At 58.3% G+C, this 15,395-nt stretch overlaps 3 protein-coding genes across 3 annotated transcripts in view; all 3 read left to right on the top strand.

The window, feature by feature from the left end:
* LOC133083948 (uncharacterized) overlaps nt 1–2,659 on the top strand; it is a 6,696-nt gene extending 4,037 nt beyond the window's left edge. The window contains exon 10 of the mRNA XM_061179849.1: nt 1,761–2,659. Within this exon, the coding sequence (XP_061035832.1) occupies nt 1,761–1,922 (162 nt within the window). The 3' untranslated portion in view covers nt 1,923–2,659. The remainder of the gene's footprint in view (nt 1–1,760) is intronic.
* On the top strand, nt 2,330–9,027 carry LOC133083947 (uncharacterized). Its single transcript, XM_061179847.1, has 10 exons — nt 2,330–2,407; nt 3,164–3,258; nt 3,511–3,592; nt 3,783–3,867; nt 4,134–4,244; nt 4,565–4,656; nt 5,092–5,144; nt 5,352–5,412; nt 5,631–6,296; nt 8,129–9,027. The coding sequence occupies exons 1-10, from the start codon at nt 2,330–2,332 to the stop codon at nt 8,288–8,290; spliced, it is 1,485 nt and encodes a 494-aa protein (XP_061035830.1). The 3' UTR covers nt 8,291–9,027.
* On the top strand, nt 8,698–15,395 carry LOC133083946 (uncharacterized). The gene is made up of 10 exons (XM_061179846.1): nt 8,698–8,775; nt 9,532–9,626; nt 9,879–9,960; nt 10,151–10,235; nt 10,502–10,612; nt 10,933–11,024; nt 11,460–11,512; nt 11,720–11,780; nt 11,999–12,664; nt 14,497–15,395. Exons 1-10 carry the CDS (start codon nt 8,698–8,700, stop codon nt 14,656–14,658), a joined length of 1,485 nt encoding a protein of 494 aa, XP_061035829.1. The 3' UTR covers nt 14,659–15,395.

Here is a 15,395-nt window from a genome sequence, read left to right as displayed (position 1 = left end):
AACCGTGGTCCCATCTTCTTCTTTTCCTTCCTTCCCTGTGGTCAGGTGTTTCCCATCAGGCTAACTGGAGTCCAGTGAGCGTATAATGAGGCTCGGGTTCAGGAGAGGTCAAGAGGGTGATTTCATCAATTCCAGTCACATGTTGATATTTCTCTTGGGTTCTCTCCTTCTGAGGTTTGGTTCTGCAACTGAAGGCTGGGGCAGGTGGTTTCCCTTGGAGGGACGGGCCGGGGTATTGTTCTGGGGCAACCACCTGGGGGACAGTAGGGAGGGTGCGCCAGCACCCTCTTTCCTTAGGTTACCCACAGCCCAGATATCTGGGCCTATGTCGCGTTCTCGGCAGCAGCAGCTGGACCTGGTGGTGAGGCGCAGATAGATACAGCGGGGACGTCTGTGGACCCAGATCTGGTTCGGGGTGAGTGGAAATTGCAGCCAGTGAGAGAGGGGTGCAGAGTGAAATGCGGCGAGGTGGGGCGCGATGAAGATCCCCGAGTCCCGCTCCAAGGGATGGTCTGTTGCCAAAAATCCACTGGCCCCTGAGGGTGGTCCCTCCCTTAGACTTGGGCAGAGGAGGCCCATGCCCTGGGCCTGCACTAGGCGGGGCCCCTGCCTCTTCCAGGGCTCTCCAGGAATGTGTCGGAAGCCCCTTCTCCCTGCCGTTTCCGCTCCCCAGCACCCCTAACCCATCTCTTCCACACACACACCCCACCACCACGACCACCACCACCACCACCCCCCCCCAAACCACCACCCTCCCTCAAGTACCTGGGCTAGGCTGAGGAGGGTGCTCCCTCCCCAAGGACCCTAGCTCTCTTTCAGGCACACCGGTTGCCTGACACCTTCCTCCTGCAACAGGGGCGATCAGGAATGCATCTCAGAGGCGTCCCAGGACCCAGTGCCCTTTCCTCAGTAGGGGCTCCGCTGACAGATTTCTGTCCCCTGTGTGCCTCTCTTGAAGAAACCAGGCAAAGCCTACGGTGAAACAGAGGTACAGAGAAGAAGACCCGATTGAGGCAGAGGCATTCCACTGGGGCTTCTTAGGACCGCAGCCTAGCCTGGGAGACGCAGATTCAGGAGGCACTTGAATGATGTTCTGCTGCACTACAAAACGGAGGAAGGTTCTGAAGGCAAAACCTCCCAGGCCATAGTTAGTTCCATGAGTTGTGCGTCAAGAATTCGGATTGGAACTGCTCCAAAGTAAGGGTGCTTGTGAAGCAAGGCTTGGTTGGGGTCCAAAATGACTACAGAGGTGCAAGAGGGGAACTTTTGAGACCACACTTGTGGCAGCTAGCAGATGTTAGAGAAGCTAGAAGAGACAGGCTTCTAACAGTGTAGTAAGAGCCAGGTGTGTTGGCAGGTATGCCTGTCCGAGTTTGATTCTGGGCAAGGCGCCCTGTGTGTGTGTGTGTGTGTGTGTGTGTGTGTGTGTGTGTGTGTGTGTGTCTGTCTGTCTGTCTCTGTGTCTGTGTGTCGGTGTGTGTCTTAGGGCAAAGGGCCAGGAGAACTTGGGGGTGGGGTACCTGGGGTCTGGACCTTGACGGCAGCTGTGTTTGAGTCCCAACCCAGGCACATACCCCGGTGGGCATGGGTGGGGTGAGGGAGGGAGGCGGGCACTCACTGCAAATCTCCGTGTCAGTCCATTGCCACCCCCATCGTGGTGATCATCACGACAGGGCTCTAGCTCTTCTCAAAAGAACCACAGTGGAACGACAGCCATTTTTTCCAGGCCCCAGTGATTTTCATTCTCCGTTTTTTCAAAGGCTTTCTCGTTCCGCGCCCTCCAGCGCTCAAGGTTCTGGTGGTGGCAGCAACCCAGTTCCAGGCGAGTCTGCCAAAACTCATCAGAAAACAAAGGGGAGTGTGGTGCATTTCCTGGGATGCAGATCATGCTGAAAGAAATAGGAACAGACGTTCCATCCTAGGTGAAAGACACAGAAGGGAAATGCCCAGTCCGGACCGGGAATGGAAGGTCCTTGATGAGGTGAAAAACAGAACAAAGCAAAGCAATGGAAATAGGGGATGGCCAAGACTTCCCAAGAACAGAAGCACTGACCGGAGCCAAAAGGGGTTTAAGAAGGAAAAGCGAACCCAGTGCCATGGAACGCGTGTACTGCAGAGGAGGAGGAGGAGAGAATCATGGAGAAGACGGAAGAGCACACACAAGCACAGAGAAGAGAGAGAGCGAGTCAGACAGGTGTGGAATCGGGATGCGGCCAGGAAGGAGGGAGGCAGAGGGTGCACCTCTGAGGCGGTGTTTGGAGATTTCAGGGCTGATAATGACCCCAAGCCGTGCTTTGGACCACAGGGAGAACCCCCAGGGGGGGTCACGATGAAGAAGTTCCTATCCAGGACCACAGGAGGAGATGTGCTGAGCCCCAACCCATGCTCTCAGAAGCTTGCAGTCAGGGTGAGCCGACCCCAAACACCCAGAGAGAGCACTTTCCAACAGCAGAGGATAGCCCCACCGCCCCCATCCCATCCCGGGGTCCCTACATCCCAGCAAGAAGACTGGAAGCTAGCAAATGAAGTGCTGGTAGGCCAAAACACACAGCTCAACTGGAAGTGGATCGGTGGTGGTGAATTTTCCAGAAGGTTGTAGTCGAGTGGATCATGCCTTGCCCAAGGGACTTTCCTCTTCCAGATCATGGCGCTGTGGTCGGGTTAGGTGAGTTGAGCGCTGGGGGAAAGGGGCTCGGGTGGGGGTGGGATTTGGGGCATTCGCATCATGAGCATGACTTTCGGCATCTTTCCTGCAAGTGTATCATGAGTTCCTCATAGAGATTCCTTGTGTTTTTGGGTGTGGAAGGGTGCCTCTCAGGATGCAGAGGGGCTTCCTTCCACGTGCTGTTCCCAGGACATGGCAAGTCAGGCACATTTGAAGAAAAGCCAGGAAAAGCGATAAGGAAGGAAACAAGAATCCCACTGAGCCACACAGCCAGACAGAGCCACGGAGCCACCTTGTCACGGAGGGGGTGGGGTGGGGTGGGGTGGTGGTGAGTGGGGGGGAAATGGGGACTGCAGGGAGTCCCGGGCTCCTCAGACAAGCCCCATCCCTCCACGGGCACGGCAGTTCCTTGGGCCTGGGCTCAGGCTCGGGCTCTGGCTCGGGCTCTGGCTCTGGCTCTGGCTCTGGCTCTGGCTCTGGCTCTGGCTCTGGCTGCAGGCGCTGAAGCCCACGAGGGAGCAAAGCCCCCCAGAAGCCCACAGTCAGTCCCCTGTCCAGCTCACAGGGCAGTCCCCCTTCCGGGACAGTCCCAGGCACACACTGAGGATTGACCTGAGCAAGGGATACCACCACTAGGCTCCTGATCCTGCTTGGTCAGCCTGGCCCGGCCTGGCCTTATTCCACTCTGCACTCCGCAACTATCCATTTATGTAGCCTTCCTTCTTCCTTCCTCCCTCCCTTTCTTCCTCCCTCCCTTCCTTGCGTCCTTCCATCCGCTCATTTATCCTTGCTTCCATCCATGTGCTGGACGCACTGGAGGATGGGGGCCCGGGCTTCTTCCAAAGGCACGGGGGCCGCCGGCGGCGCCTGCCCCTAGCCCGGCCAGCCGCCAGAGGGCGCGCCCGCGTCACGGAGAGCCCCGCCCCCGTTTGCTGAGTAACCCGCCAGGGCAACAAACGGGAAACCCGGGGCAACCAAGGCGATTGTCCGCGCCCGCCTGGTCGGAGGGCAGGCTTCCACCAGTAGAAGGCTGGCTGTCAGAGCCCAGGGAGGGGAGAGAGGAGGACGGAGGGCAGCGAGGGATGTAGGGAGGGTGCGCCAGCCCTCCGGTCCCCAGGTTCTGGACATCCTAGATCTCTGGGTCTGTGCCACCGTCTCCGCCAGTGGCTGCCGAAGCTGGTGGCCAGACCAAGGCACGCCGGGTACCTCTGTGGATCCAAATCTGGATCGGCATGGGTGGGAATGGTGTCAAATGGGAGGAGGGTGTGGGATGCCATCTGGTGAGGCGGGGGCGAGGAACATCGCAGAGTCCCGGCTCGAACTGTGAACTGTGGTCGTGTCACCAGAAAATCCACTGACCCCGAAAGTGGTAGCTCCCCTAGACGTGGGCAGAGGAGGCCCATGCCCTGGTGCCACACTGGTTTCGGGTGGCGGGTGAGACGGGGGTCCCTGCCTCTGCCTCTCCCAGTGCCTCGCAGGGATGTGATTGCAAGGCCCTACTCCGCGCAGTTCTTCCCAACTAGCCCCCAACTTCTCCCCCCACCCCTCACCCGCCCCCCCTCCCACTCCATCCTGCTTGGTAAGCCTGGGCTGGCCCGGGCCGGCCTTTCCTCCACTCTTGGGAGCCCCAACAATCCGTCCATCTACTCATCCGTCAGTCCTTCTTGCTTTTTGAACCATACATCCATCTGATGAGGATAGTCATCAACAAAGAATCCATAATAGGAAAAGAAAAGAGTTATTGGAGCCAAACGGAGGACTCGAGCGCGGGAGACAGCCTCTCACAGGGCTCGGAGGAACTGCTCTGGAGAAGCATGACTTTCAGCCTAGTTTTATATGTGAGGGCAGAGAACCTCTATCGCGTCAGGGGTCCATTCCTTGTCTTCTTGTTTCCAAAAGAGACAGATGAGCACATAGACCGCGAATCAGCATGGCCTTGGCGCCTGCCAAAGGAGCCTTCTCATCGGACGACTAGTAGCACTGGCGTCCAGGTAAGGGAGGCATTTTATGTGTATCTTGAAAAAGGACGTCTTTATTTCTGGACAGTGCACGCTTTTCTGTAACGATGAAAGCACATGTACAATGTATGTTTAAGAGGCCACAAAACAGGCTGTTGCAGTTAGCATAGAAATCATGTGAGAGCCAGCATGACTTCCCTGTACCCCAACATGGGAACACTGCTTTCATCCCATCCATCCGTCCTTCCGTGCATGCATCCATCCATCCATCCATCCATCCATCCACTGGACCACTGGAAGTCACAGGCCCCAGGCCCTTCAGAGAGCACCGGACACAGCTTTCACCTGTACCTGCCAAGCGACAAAGGGCGCTCCGGATCCCTAGAGCCTAACAGACCCAACCCTTAGCAAACCTGCTAGTCATTGTGAGGTCAGCCTCCCACTCCACCCCCCCAACCCCACCCCCAGCCCGTGCCCCGCGCGCTCACGCTCACGCAGTTGGAGGGCTGGCTTCAACTCCGGTGAGTGAGCTGGGTAGGGACGGGGAAGGAGAGAGAGAACAGAGGGAGATGGCGGGAAGTACGGAGGGTGCGCCAGCCTTCCTCTCCTCACGTTACTGACGTCCCGGATCTCAGAGTCTGTGTCTGTCGACATCTTCGAACCACTGCCCCCACACTGATGGCTGGAACTGGTGGCGAGACGCCAAGTGGACCCAAATCCGGATCTAGGTGGGAGGTGATGGAGTCCACTGTATGGAGAAAGGGGGCGTGGTTTGGAATCTGGTGCCTGGTGAGGCGGCGAGCGGCATGAAGGTCCCCATGTCCCCGCTCAAAATGACGGTCACGTCGCCGAGAAACCCACTGACCCGGAGAGAGAGCGGTACCTCCCCTAGACATGGGCAGAGGCCGCCCGTGCCCTGGCGTCACACTGGGCGGGTTCTCTGCCGCTTCCATTGCTTTGCAGGAAACTGTGGAAAACCGCTTCTTTCCGCCATTCTTCCACGCTAGGCTCGCAACCTCTCCCCGCCTCCTTCTCCCCTCCCCTCCCCGCCCTTCACCGCCCCTACCCTCCCCTCCCCTCCGCTTGCCGCCCCTCGGCAGGGCTTTCCTCCACTCTGCGGGGCCCCAACAGTCCGTCCGTATATTCCTCCAACCTTCCATCGAGCCGTGGATCCGCCCACCCTTCCTTCCGTCTGTCGGTCTGCCGGACCACTGGAAGACCTAGGCCCCAGGCCCTTCCTAGAGCACCGGACACGGCCCGCGCCTGCGCCCGCCCGCCAGCCCGCCAGCCAGCCAGCCAGCCAACGTGTCGCCCACCCCTCAGAGACAAGTCGCTTAGCAACCGTGCCCGAGGCGCAGCCAGGCCTCGCGGCCTGGTCGCCTGCGCATGCGCGCCTGGAGGACCGGCTTCAGCTCCACCAGCCAGAAGGACGACAGGAGGGCCGAGCGGCCACGGTGAGAGGCGGCCTTCCCGAGTTGGTCGTATGGACGCCTCCCCTTAGGTCCCAGCCCAACCGAAGCTCCCGGCCTCAGCGGGGAAGTTTCTTTCCCTGTTGGATTCCCACTGCCATCAAGGAAACGCAGGCTGAGATACTAACAGCACACGCCCGAGTCGAGGGCTTGGCTCACCAATCAACTTCTCCTCTGGGGGCTCACAAGGCAGGAAGTTTAAAGGTAGGGTTCGTTCGTGAGGCGGAGGCATGGGTATTGGTTTTCTGGGAAGAGGCGGGGTTCTTCTCCCTGGAACCGTGGTCCCATCTTCTTCTTTTCCTTCCTTCCCTGTGGTCAGGTGTTTCCCATCAGGCTAACTGGAGTCCAGTGAGCGTATAATGAGGCTCGGGTTCAGGAGAGGTCAAGAGGGTGATTTCATCAATTCCAGTCACATGTTGATATTTCTCTTGGGTTCTCTCCTTCTGAGGTTTGGTTCTGCAACTGAAGGCTGGGGCAGGTGGTTTCCCTTGGAGGGACGGGCCGGGGTATTGTTCTGGGGCAACCACCTGGGGGACAGTAGGGAGGGTGCGCCAGCACCCTCTTTCCTTAGGTTACCCACAGCCCAGATATCTGGGCCTATGTCGCGTTCTCGGCAGCAGCAGCTGGACCTGGTGGTGAGGCGCAGATAGATACAGCGGGGACGTCTGTGGACCCAGATCTGGTTCGGGGTGAGTGGAAATTGCAGCCAGTGAGAGAGGGGTGCAGAGTGAAATGCGGCGAGGTGGGGCGCGATGAAGATCCCCGAGTCCCGCTCCAAGGGATGGTCTGTTGCCAAAAATCCACTGGCCCCTGAGGGTGGTCCCTCCCTTAGACTTGGGCAGAGGAGGCCCATGCCCTGGGCCTGCACTAGGCGGGGCCCCTGCCTCTTCCAGGGCTCTCCAGGAATGTGTCGGAAGCCCCTTCTCCCTGCCGTTTCCGCTCCCCAGCACCCCTAACCCATCTCTTCCACACACACACCCCACCACCACGACCACCACCACCACCACCCCCCCCCAAACCACCACCCTCCCTCAAGTACCTGGGCTAGGCTGAGGAGGGTGCTCCCTCCCCAAGGACCCTAGCTCTCTTTCAGGCACACCGGTTGCCTGACACCTTCCTCCTGCAACAGGGGCGATCAGGAATGCATCTCAGAGGCGTCCCAGGACCCAGTGCCCTTTCCTCAGTAGGGGCTCCGCTGACAGATTTCTGTCCCCTGTGTGCCTCTCTTGAAGAAACCAGGCAAAGCCTACGGTGAAACAGAGGTACAGAGAAGAAGACCCGATTGAGGCAGAGGCATTCCACTGGGGCTTCTTAGGACCGCAGCCTAGCCTGGGAGACGCAGATTCAGGAGGCACTTGAATGATGTTCTGCTGCACTACAAAACGGAGGAAGGTTCTGAAGGCAAAACCTCCCAGGCCATAGTTAGTTCCATGAGTTGTGCGTCAAGAATTCGGATTGGAACTGCTCCAAAGTAAGGGTGCTTGTGAAGCAAGGCTTGGTTGGGGTCCAAAATGACTACAGAGGTGCAAGAGGGGAACTTTTGAGACCACACTTGTGGCAGCTAGCAGATGTTAGAGAAGCTAGAAGAGACAGGCTTCTAACAGTGTAGTAAGAGCCAGGTGTGTTGGCAGGTATGCCTGTCCGAGTTTGATTCTGGGCAAGGCGCCCTGTGTGTGTGTGTGTGTGTGTGTGTGTGTGTGTGTGTGTGTGTGTGTGTGTCTGTCTGTCTGTCTCTGTGTCTGTGTGTCGGTGTGTGTCTTAGGGCAAAGGGCCAGGAGAACTTGGGGGTGGGGTACCTGGGGTCTGGACCTTGACGGCAGCTGTGTTTGAGTCCCAACCCAGGCACATACCCCGGTGGGCATGGGTGGGGTGAGGGAGGGAGGCGGGCACTCACTGCAAATCTCCGTGTCAGTCCATTGCCACCCCCATCGTGGTGATCATCACGACAGGGCTCTAGCTCTTCTCAAAAGAACCACAGTGGAACGACAGCCATTTTTTCCAGGCCCCAGTGATTTTCATTCTCCGTTTTTTCAAAGGCTTTCTCGTTCCGCGCCCTCCAGCGCTCAAGGTTCTGGTGGTGGCAGCAACCCAGTTCCAGGCGAGTCTGCCAAAACTCATCAGAAAACAAAGGGGAGTGTGGTGCATTTCCTGGGATGCAGATCATGCTGAAAGAAATAGGAACAGACGTTCCATCCTAGGTGAAAGACACAGAAGGGAAATGCCCAGTCCGGACCGGGAATGGAAGGTCCTTGATGAGGTGAAAAACAGAACAAAGCAAAGCAATGGAAATAGGGGATGGCCAAGACTTCCCAAGAACAGAAGCACTGACCGGAGCCAAAAGGGGTTTAAGAAGGAAAAGCGAACCCAGTGCCATGGAACGCGTGTACTGCAGAGGAGGAGGAGGAGAGAATCATGGAGAAGACGGAAGAGCACACACAAGCACAGAGAAGAGAGAGAGCGAGTCAGACAGGTGTGGAATCGGGATGCGGCCAGGAAGGAGGGAGGCAGAGGGTGCACCTCTGAGGCGGTGTTTGGAGATTTCAGGGCTGATAATGACCCCAAGCCGTGCTTTGGACCACAGGGAGAACCCCCAGGGGGGGTCACGATGAAGAAGTTCCTATCCAGGACCACAGGAGGAGATGTGCTGAGCCCCAACCCATGCTCTCAGAAGCTTGCAGTCAGGGTGAGCCGACCCCAAACACCCAGAGAGAGCACTTTCCAACAGCAGAGGATAGCCCCACCGCCCCCATCCCATCCCGGGGTCCCTACATCCCAGCAAGAAGACTGGAAGCTAGCAAATGAAGTGCTGGTAGGCCAAAACACACAGCTCAACTGGAAGTGGATCGGTGGTGGTGAATTTTCCAGAAGGTTGTAGTCGAGTGGATCATGCCTTGCCCAAGGGACTTTCCTCTTCCAGATCATGGCGCTGTGGTCGGGTTAGGTGAGTTGAGCGCTGGGGGAAAGGGGCTCGGGTGGGGGTGGGATTTGGGGCATTCGCATCATGAGCATGACTTTCGGCATCTTTCCTGCAAGTGTATCATGAGTTCCTCATAGAGATTCCTTGTGTTTTTGGGTGTGGAAGGGTGCCTCTCAGGATGCAGAGGGGCTTCCTTCCACGTGCTGTTCCCAGGACATGGCAAGTCAGGCACATTTGAAGAAAAGCCAGGAAAAGCGATAAGGAAGGAAACAAGAATCCCACTGAGCCACACAGCCAGACAGAGCCACGGAGCCACCTTGTCACGGAGGGGGTGGGGTGGGGTGGGGTGGTGGTGAGTGGGGGGGAAATGGGGACTGCAGGGAGTCCCGGGCTCCTCAGACAAGCCCCATCCCTCCACGGGCACGGCAGTTCCTTGGGCCTGGGCTCAGGCTCGGGCTCTGGCTCGGGCTCTGGCTCTGGCTCTGGCTCTGGCTCTGGCTCTGGCTCTGGCTCTGGCTGCAGGCGCTGAAGCCCACGAGGGAGCAAAGCCCCCCAGAAGCCCACAGTCAGTCCCCTGTCCAGCTCACAGGGCAGTCCCCCTTCCGGGACAGTCCCAGGCACACACTGAGGATTGACCTGAGCAAGGGATACCACCACTAGGCTCCTGATCCTGCTTGGTCAGCCTGGCCCGGCCTGGCCTTATTCCACTCTGCACTCCGCAACTATCCATTTATGTAGCCTTCCTTCTTCCTTCCTCCCTCCCTTTCTTCCTCCCTCCCTTCCTTGCGTCCTTCCATCCGCTCATTTATCCTTGCTTCCATCCATGTGCTGGACGCACTGGAGGATGGGGGCCCGGGCTTCTTCCAAAGGCACGGGGGCCGCCGGCGGCGCCTGCCCCTAGCCCGGCCAGCCGCCAGAGGGCGCGCCCGCGTCACGGAGAGCCCCGCCCCCGTTTGCTGAGTAACCCGCCAGGGCAACAAACGGGAAACCCGGGGCAACCAAGGCGATTGTCCGCGCCCGCCTGGTCGGAGGGCAGGCTTCCACCAGTAGAAGGCTGGCTGTCAGAGCCCAGGGAGGGGAGAGAGGAGGACGGAGGGCAGCGAGGGATGTAGGGAGGGTGCGCCAGCCCTCCGGTCCCCAGGTTCTGGACATCCTAGATCTCTGGGTCTGTGCCACCGTCTCCGCCAGTGGCTGCCGAAGCTGGTGGCCAGACCAAGGCACGCCGGGTACCTCTGTGGATCCAAATCTGGATCGGCATGGGTGGGAATGGTGTCAAATGGGAGGAGGGTGTGGGATGCCATCTGGTGAGGCGGGGGCGAGGAACATCGCAGAGTCCCGGCTCGAACTGTGAACTGTGGTCGTGTCACCAGAAAATCCACTGACCCCGAAAGTGGTAGCTCCCCTAGACGTGGGCAGAGGAGGCCCATGCCCTGGTGCCACACTGGTTTCGGGTGGCGGGTGAGACGGGGGTCCCTGCCTCTGCCTCTCCCAGTGCCTCGCAGGGATGTGATTGCAAGGCCCTACTCCGCGCAGTTCTTCCCAACTAGCCCCCAACTTCTCCCCCCACCCCTCACCCGCCCCCCCTCCCACTCCATCCTGCTTGGTAAGCCTGGGCTGGCCCGGGCCGGCCTTTCCTCCACTCTTGGGAGCCCCAACAATCCGTCCATCTACTCATCCGTCAGTCCTTCTTGCTTTTTGAACCATACATCCATCTGATGAGGATAGTCATCAACAAAGAATCCATAATAGGAAAAGAAAAGAGTTATTGGAGCCAAACGGAGGACTCGAGCGCGGGAGACAGCCTCTCACAGGGCTCGGAGGAACTGCTCTGGAGAAGCATGACTTTCAGCCTAGTTTTATATGTGAGGGCAGAGAACCTCTATCGCGTCAGGGGTCCATTCCTTGTCTTCTTGTTTCCAAAAGAGACAGATGAGCACATAGACCGCGAATCAGCATGGCCTTGGCGCCTGCCAAAGGAGCCTTCTCATCGGACGACTAGTAGCACTGGCGTCCAGGTAAGGGAGGCATTTTATGTGTATCTTGAAAAAGGACGTCTTTATTTCTGGACAGTGCACGCTTTTCTGTAACGATGAAAGCACATGTACAATGTATGTTTAAGAGGCCACAAAACAGGCTGTTGCAGTTAGCATAGAAATCATGTGAGAGCCAGCATGACTTCCCTGTACCCCAACATGGGAACACTGCTTTCATCCCATCCATCCGTCCTTCCGTGCATGCATCCATCCATCCATCCATCCATCCATCCACTGGACCACTGGAAGTCACAGGCCCCAGGCCCTTCAGAGAGCACCGGACACAGCTTTCACCTGTACCTGCCAAGCGACAAAGGGCGCTCCGGATCCCTAGAGCCTAACAGACCCAACCCTTAGCAAACCTGCTAGTCATTGTGAGGTCAGCCTCCCACTCCACCCCCCCAACCCCACCCCCAGCCCGTGCCCCGCGCGCTCACGCTCACGCAGTTGGAGGGCTGGCTTCAACTCCGGTGAGTGAGCTGGGTAGGGACGGGGAAGGAGAGAGAGAACAGAGGGAGATGGCGGGAAGTACGGAGGGTGCGCCAGCCTTCCTCTCCTCACGTTACTGACGTCCCGGATCTCAGAGTCTGTGTCTGTCGACATCTTCGAACCACTGCCCCCACACTGATGGCTGGAACTGGTGGCGAGACGCCAAGTGGACCCAAATCCGGATCTAGGTGGGAGGTGATGGAGTCCACTGTATGGAGAAAGGGGGCGTGGTTTGGAATCTGGTGCCTGGTGAGGCGGCGAGCGGCATGAAGGTCCCCATGTCCCCGCTCAAAATGACGGTCACGTCGCCGAGAAACCCACTGACCCGGAGAGAGAGCGGTACCTCCCCTAGACATGGGCAGAGGCCGCCCGTGCCCTGGCGTCACACTGGGCGGGTTCTCTGCCGCTTCCATTGCTTTGCAGGAAACTGTGGAAAACCGCTTCTTTCCGCCATTCTTCCACGCTAGGCTCGCAACCTCTCCCCGCCTCCTTCTCCCCTCCCCTCCCCGCCCTTCACCGCCCCTACCCTCCCCTCCCCTCCGCTTGCCGCCCCTCGGCAGGGCTTTCCTCCACTCTGCGGGGCCCCAACAGTCCGTCCGTATATTCCTCCAACCTTCCATCGAGCCGTGGATCCGCCCACCCTTCCTTCCGTCTGTCGGTCTGCCGGACCACTGGAAGACCTAGGCCCCAGGCCCTTCCTAGAGCACCGGACACGGCCCGCGCCTGCGCCCGCCCGCCAGCCCGCCAGCCAGCCAGCCAGCCAACGTGTCGCCCACCCCTCAGAGACAAGTCGCTTAGCAACCGTGCCCGAGGCGCAGCCAGGCCTCGCGGCCTGGTCGCCTGCGCATGCGCGCCTGGAGGACCGGCTTCAGCTCCACCAGCCAGAAGGACGACAGGAGGGCCGAGCGGCCACGGTGAGAGGCGGCCTTCCCGAGTTGGTCGTATGGACGCCTCCCCTTAGGTCCCAGCCCAACCGAAGCTCCCGGCCTCAGCGGGGAAGTTTCTTTCCCTGTTGGATTCCCACTGCCATCAAGGAAACGCAGGCTGAGATACTAACAGCACACGCCCGAGTCGAGGGCTTGGCTCACCAATCAACTTCTCCTCTGGGGGCTCACAAGGCAGGAAGTTTAAAGGTAGGGTTCGTTCGTGAGGCGGAGGCATGGGTATTGGTTTTCTGGGAAGAGGCGGGGTTCTTCTCCCTGGAACCGTGGTCCCATCTTCTTCTTTTCCTTCCTTCCCTGTGGTCAGGTGTTTCCCATCAGGCTAACTGGAGTCCAGTGAGCGTATAATGAGGCTCGGGTTCAGGAGAGGTCAAGAGGGTGATTTCATCAATTCCAGTCACATGTTGATATTTCTCTTGGGTTCTCTCCTTCTGAGGTTTGGTTCTGCAACTGAAGGCTGGGGCAGGTGGTTTCCCTTGGAGGGACGGGCCGGGGTATTGTTCTGGGGCAACCACCTGGGGGACAGTAGGGAGGGTGCGCCAGCACCCTCTTTCCTTAGGTTACCCACAGCCCAGATATCTGGGCCTATGTCGCGTTCTCGGCAGCAGCAGCTGGACCTGGTGGTGAGGCGCAGATAGATACAGCGGGGACGTCTGTGGACCCAGATCTGGTTCGGGGTGAGTGGAAATTGCAGCCAGTGAGAGAGGGGTGCAGAGTGAAATGCGGCGAGGTGGGGCGCGATGAAGATCCCCGAGTCCCGCTCCAAGGGATGGTCTGTTGCCAAAAATCCACTGGCCCCTGAGGGTGGTCCCTCCCTTAGACTTGGGCAGAGGAGGCCCATGCCCTGGGCCTGCACTAGGCGGGGCCCCTGCCTCTTCCAGGGCTCTCCAGGAATGTGTCGGAAGCCCCTTCTCCCTGCCGTTTCCGCTCCCCAGCACCCCTAACCCATCTCTTCCACACACACACCCCACCACCACGACCACCACCACCACCACCCCCCCCCAAACCACCACCCTCCCTCAAGTACCTGGGCTAGGCTGAGGAGGGTGCTCCCTCCCCAAGGACCCTAGCTCTCTTTCAGGCACACCGGTTGCCTGACACCTTCCTCCTGCAACAGGGGCGATCAGGAATGCATCTCAGAGGCGTCCCAGGACCCAGTGCCCTTTCCTCAGTAGGGGCTCCGCTGACAGATTTCTGTCCCCTGTGTGCCTCTCTTGAAGAAACCAGGCAAAGCCTACGGTGAAACAGAGGTACAGAGAAGAAGACCCGATTGAGGCAGAGGCATTCCACTGGGGCTTCTTAGGACCGCAGCCTAGCCTGGGAGACGCAGATTCAGGAGGCACTTGAATGATGTTCTGCTGCACTACAAAACGGAGGAAGGTTCTGAAGGCAAAACCTCCCAGGCCATAGTTAGTTCCATGAGTTGTGCGTCAAGAATTCGGATTGGAACTGCTCCAAAGTAAGGGTGCTTGTGAAGCAAGGCTTGGTTGGGGTCCAAAATGACTACAGAGGTGCAAGAGGGGAACTTTTGAGACCACACTTGTGGCAGCTAGCAGATGTTAGAGAAGCTAGAAGAGACAGGCTTCTAACAGTGTAGTAAGAGCCAGGTGTGTTGGCAGGTATGCCTGTCCGAGTTTGATTCTGGGCAAGGCGCCCTGTGTGTGTGTGTGTGTGTGTGTGTGTGTGTGTGTGTGTGTGTGTGTGTGTCTGTCTGTCTGTCTCTGTGTCTGTGTGTCGGTGTGTGTCTTAGGGCAAAGGGCCAGGAGAACTTGGGGGTGGGGTACCTGGGGTCTGGACCTTGACGGCAGCTGTGTTTGAGTCCCAACCCAGGCACATACCCCGGTGGGCATGGGTGGGGTGAGGGAGGGAGGCGGGCACTCACTGCAAATCTCCGTGTCAGTCCATTGCCACCCCCATCGTGGTGATCATCACGACAGGGCTCTAGCTCTTCTCAAAAGAACCACAGTGGAACGACAGCCATTTTTTCCAGGCCCCAGTGATTTTCATTCTCCGTTTTTTCAAAGGCTTTCTCGTTCCGCGCCCTCCAGCGCTCAAGGTTCTGGTGGTGGCAGCAACCCAGTTCCAGGCGAGTCTGCCAAAACTCATCAGAAAACAAAGGGGAGTGTGGTGCATTTCCTGGGATGCAGATCATGCTGAAAGAAATAGGAACAGACGTTCCATCCTAGGTGAAAGACACAGAAGGGAAATGCCCAGTCCGGACCGGGAATGGAAGGTCCTTGATGAGGTGAAAAACAGAACAAAGCAAAGCAATGGAAATAGGGGATGGCCAAGACTTCCCAAGAACAGAAGCACTGACCGGAGCCAAAAGGGGTTTAAGAAGGAAAAGCGAACCCAGTGCCATGGAACGCGTGTACTGCAGAGGAGGAGGAGGAGAGAATCATGGAGAAGACGGAAGAGCACACACAAGCACAGAGAAGAGAGAGAGCGAGTCAGACAGGTGTGGAATCGGGATGCGGCCAGGAAGGAGGGAGGCAGAGGGTGCACCTCTGAGGCGGTGTTTGGAGATTTCAGGGCTGATAATGACCCCAAGCCGTGCTTTGGACCACAGGGAGAACCCCCAGGGGGGGTCACGATGAAGAAGTTCCTATCCAGGACCACAGGAGGAGATGTGCTGAGCCCCAACCCATGCTCTCAGAAGCTTGCAGTCAGGGTGAGCCGACCCCAAACACCCAGAGAGAGCACTTTCCAACAGCAGAGGATAGCCCCACCGCCCCCATCCCATCCCGGGGTCCCTACATCCCAGCAAGAAGACTGGAAGCTAGCAAATGAAGTGCTGGTAGGCCAAAACACACAGCTCAACTGGAAGTGGATCGGTGGTGGTGAATTTTCCAGAAGGTTGTAGTCGAGTGGATCATGCCTTGCCCAAGGGACTTTCCTCTTCCAGATCATGGCGCTGTGGTCG

The sequence above is a fragment of the Eubalaena glacialis genome, unplaced genomic scaffold (genome assembly GCF_028564815.1).
Source record: "Eubalaena glacialis isolate mEubGla1 unplaced genomic scaffold, mEubGla1.1.hap2.+ XY scaffold_912, whole genome shotgun sequence".
In the NCBI taxonomy this organism is placed as follows: domain Eukaryota; kingdom Metazoa; phylum Chordata; class Mammalia; order Artiodactyla; family Balaenidae; genus Eubalaena; species Eubalaena glacialis.
Note: the sequence above shows the minus strand (reverse complement) of the source record. Positions and strands in the feature narration are given on the sequence as shown.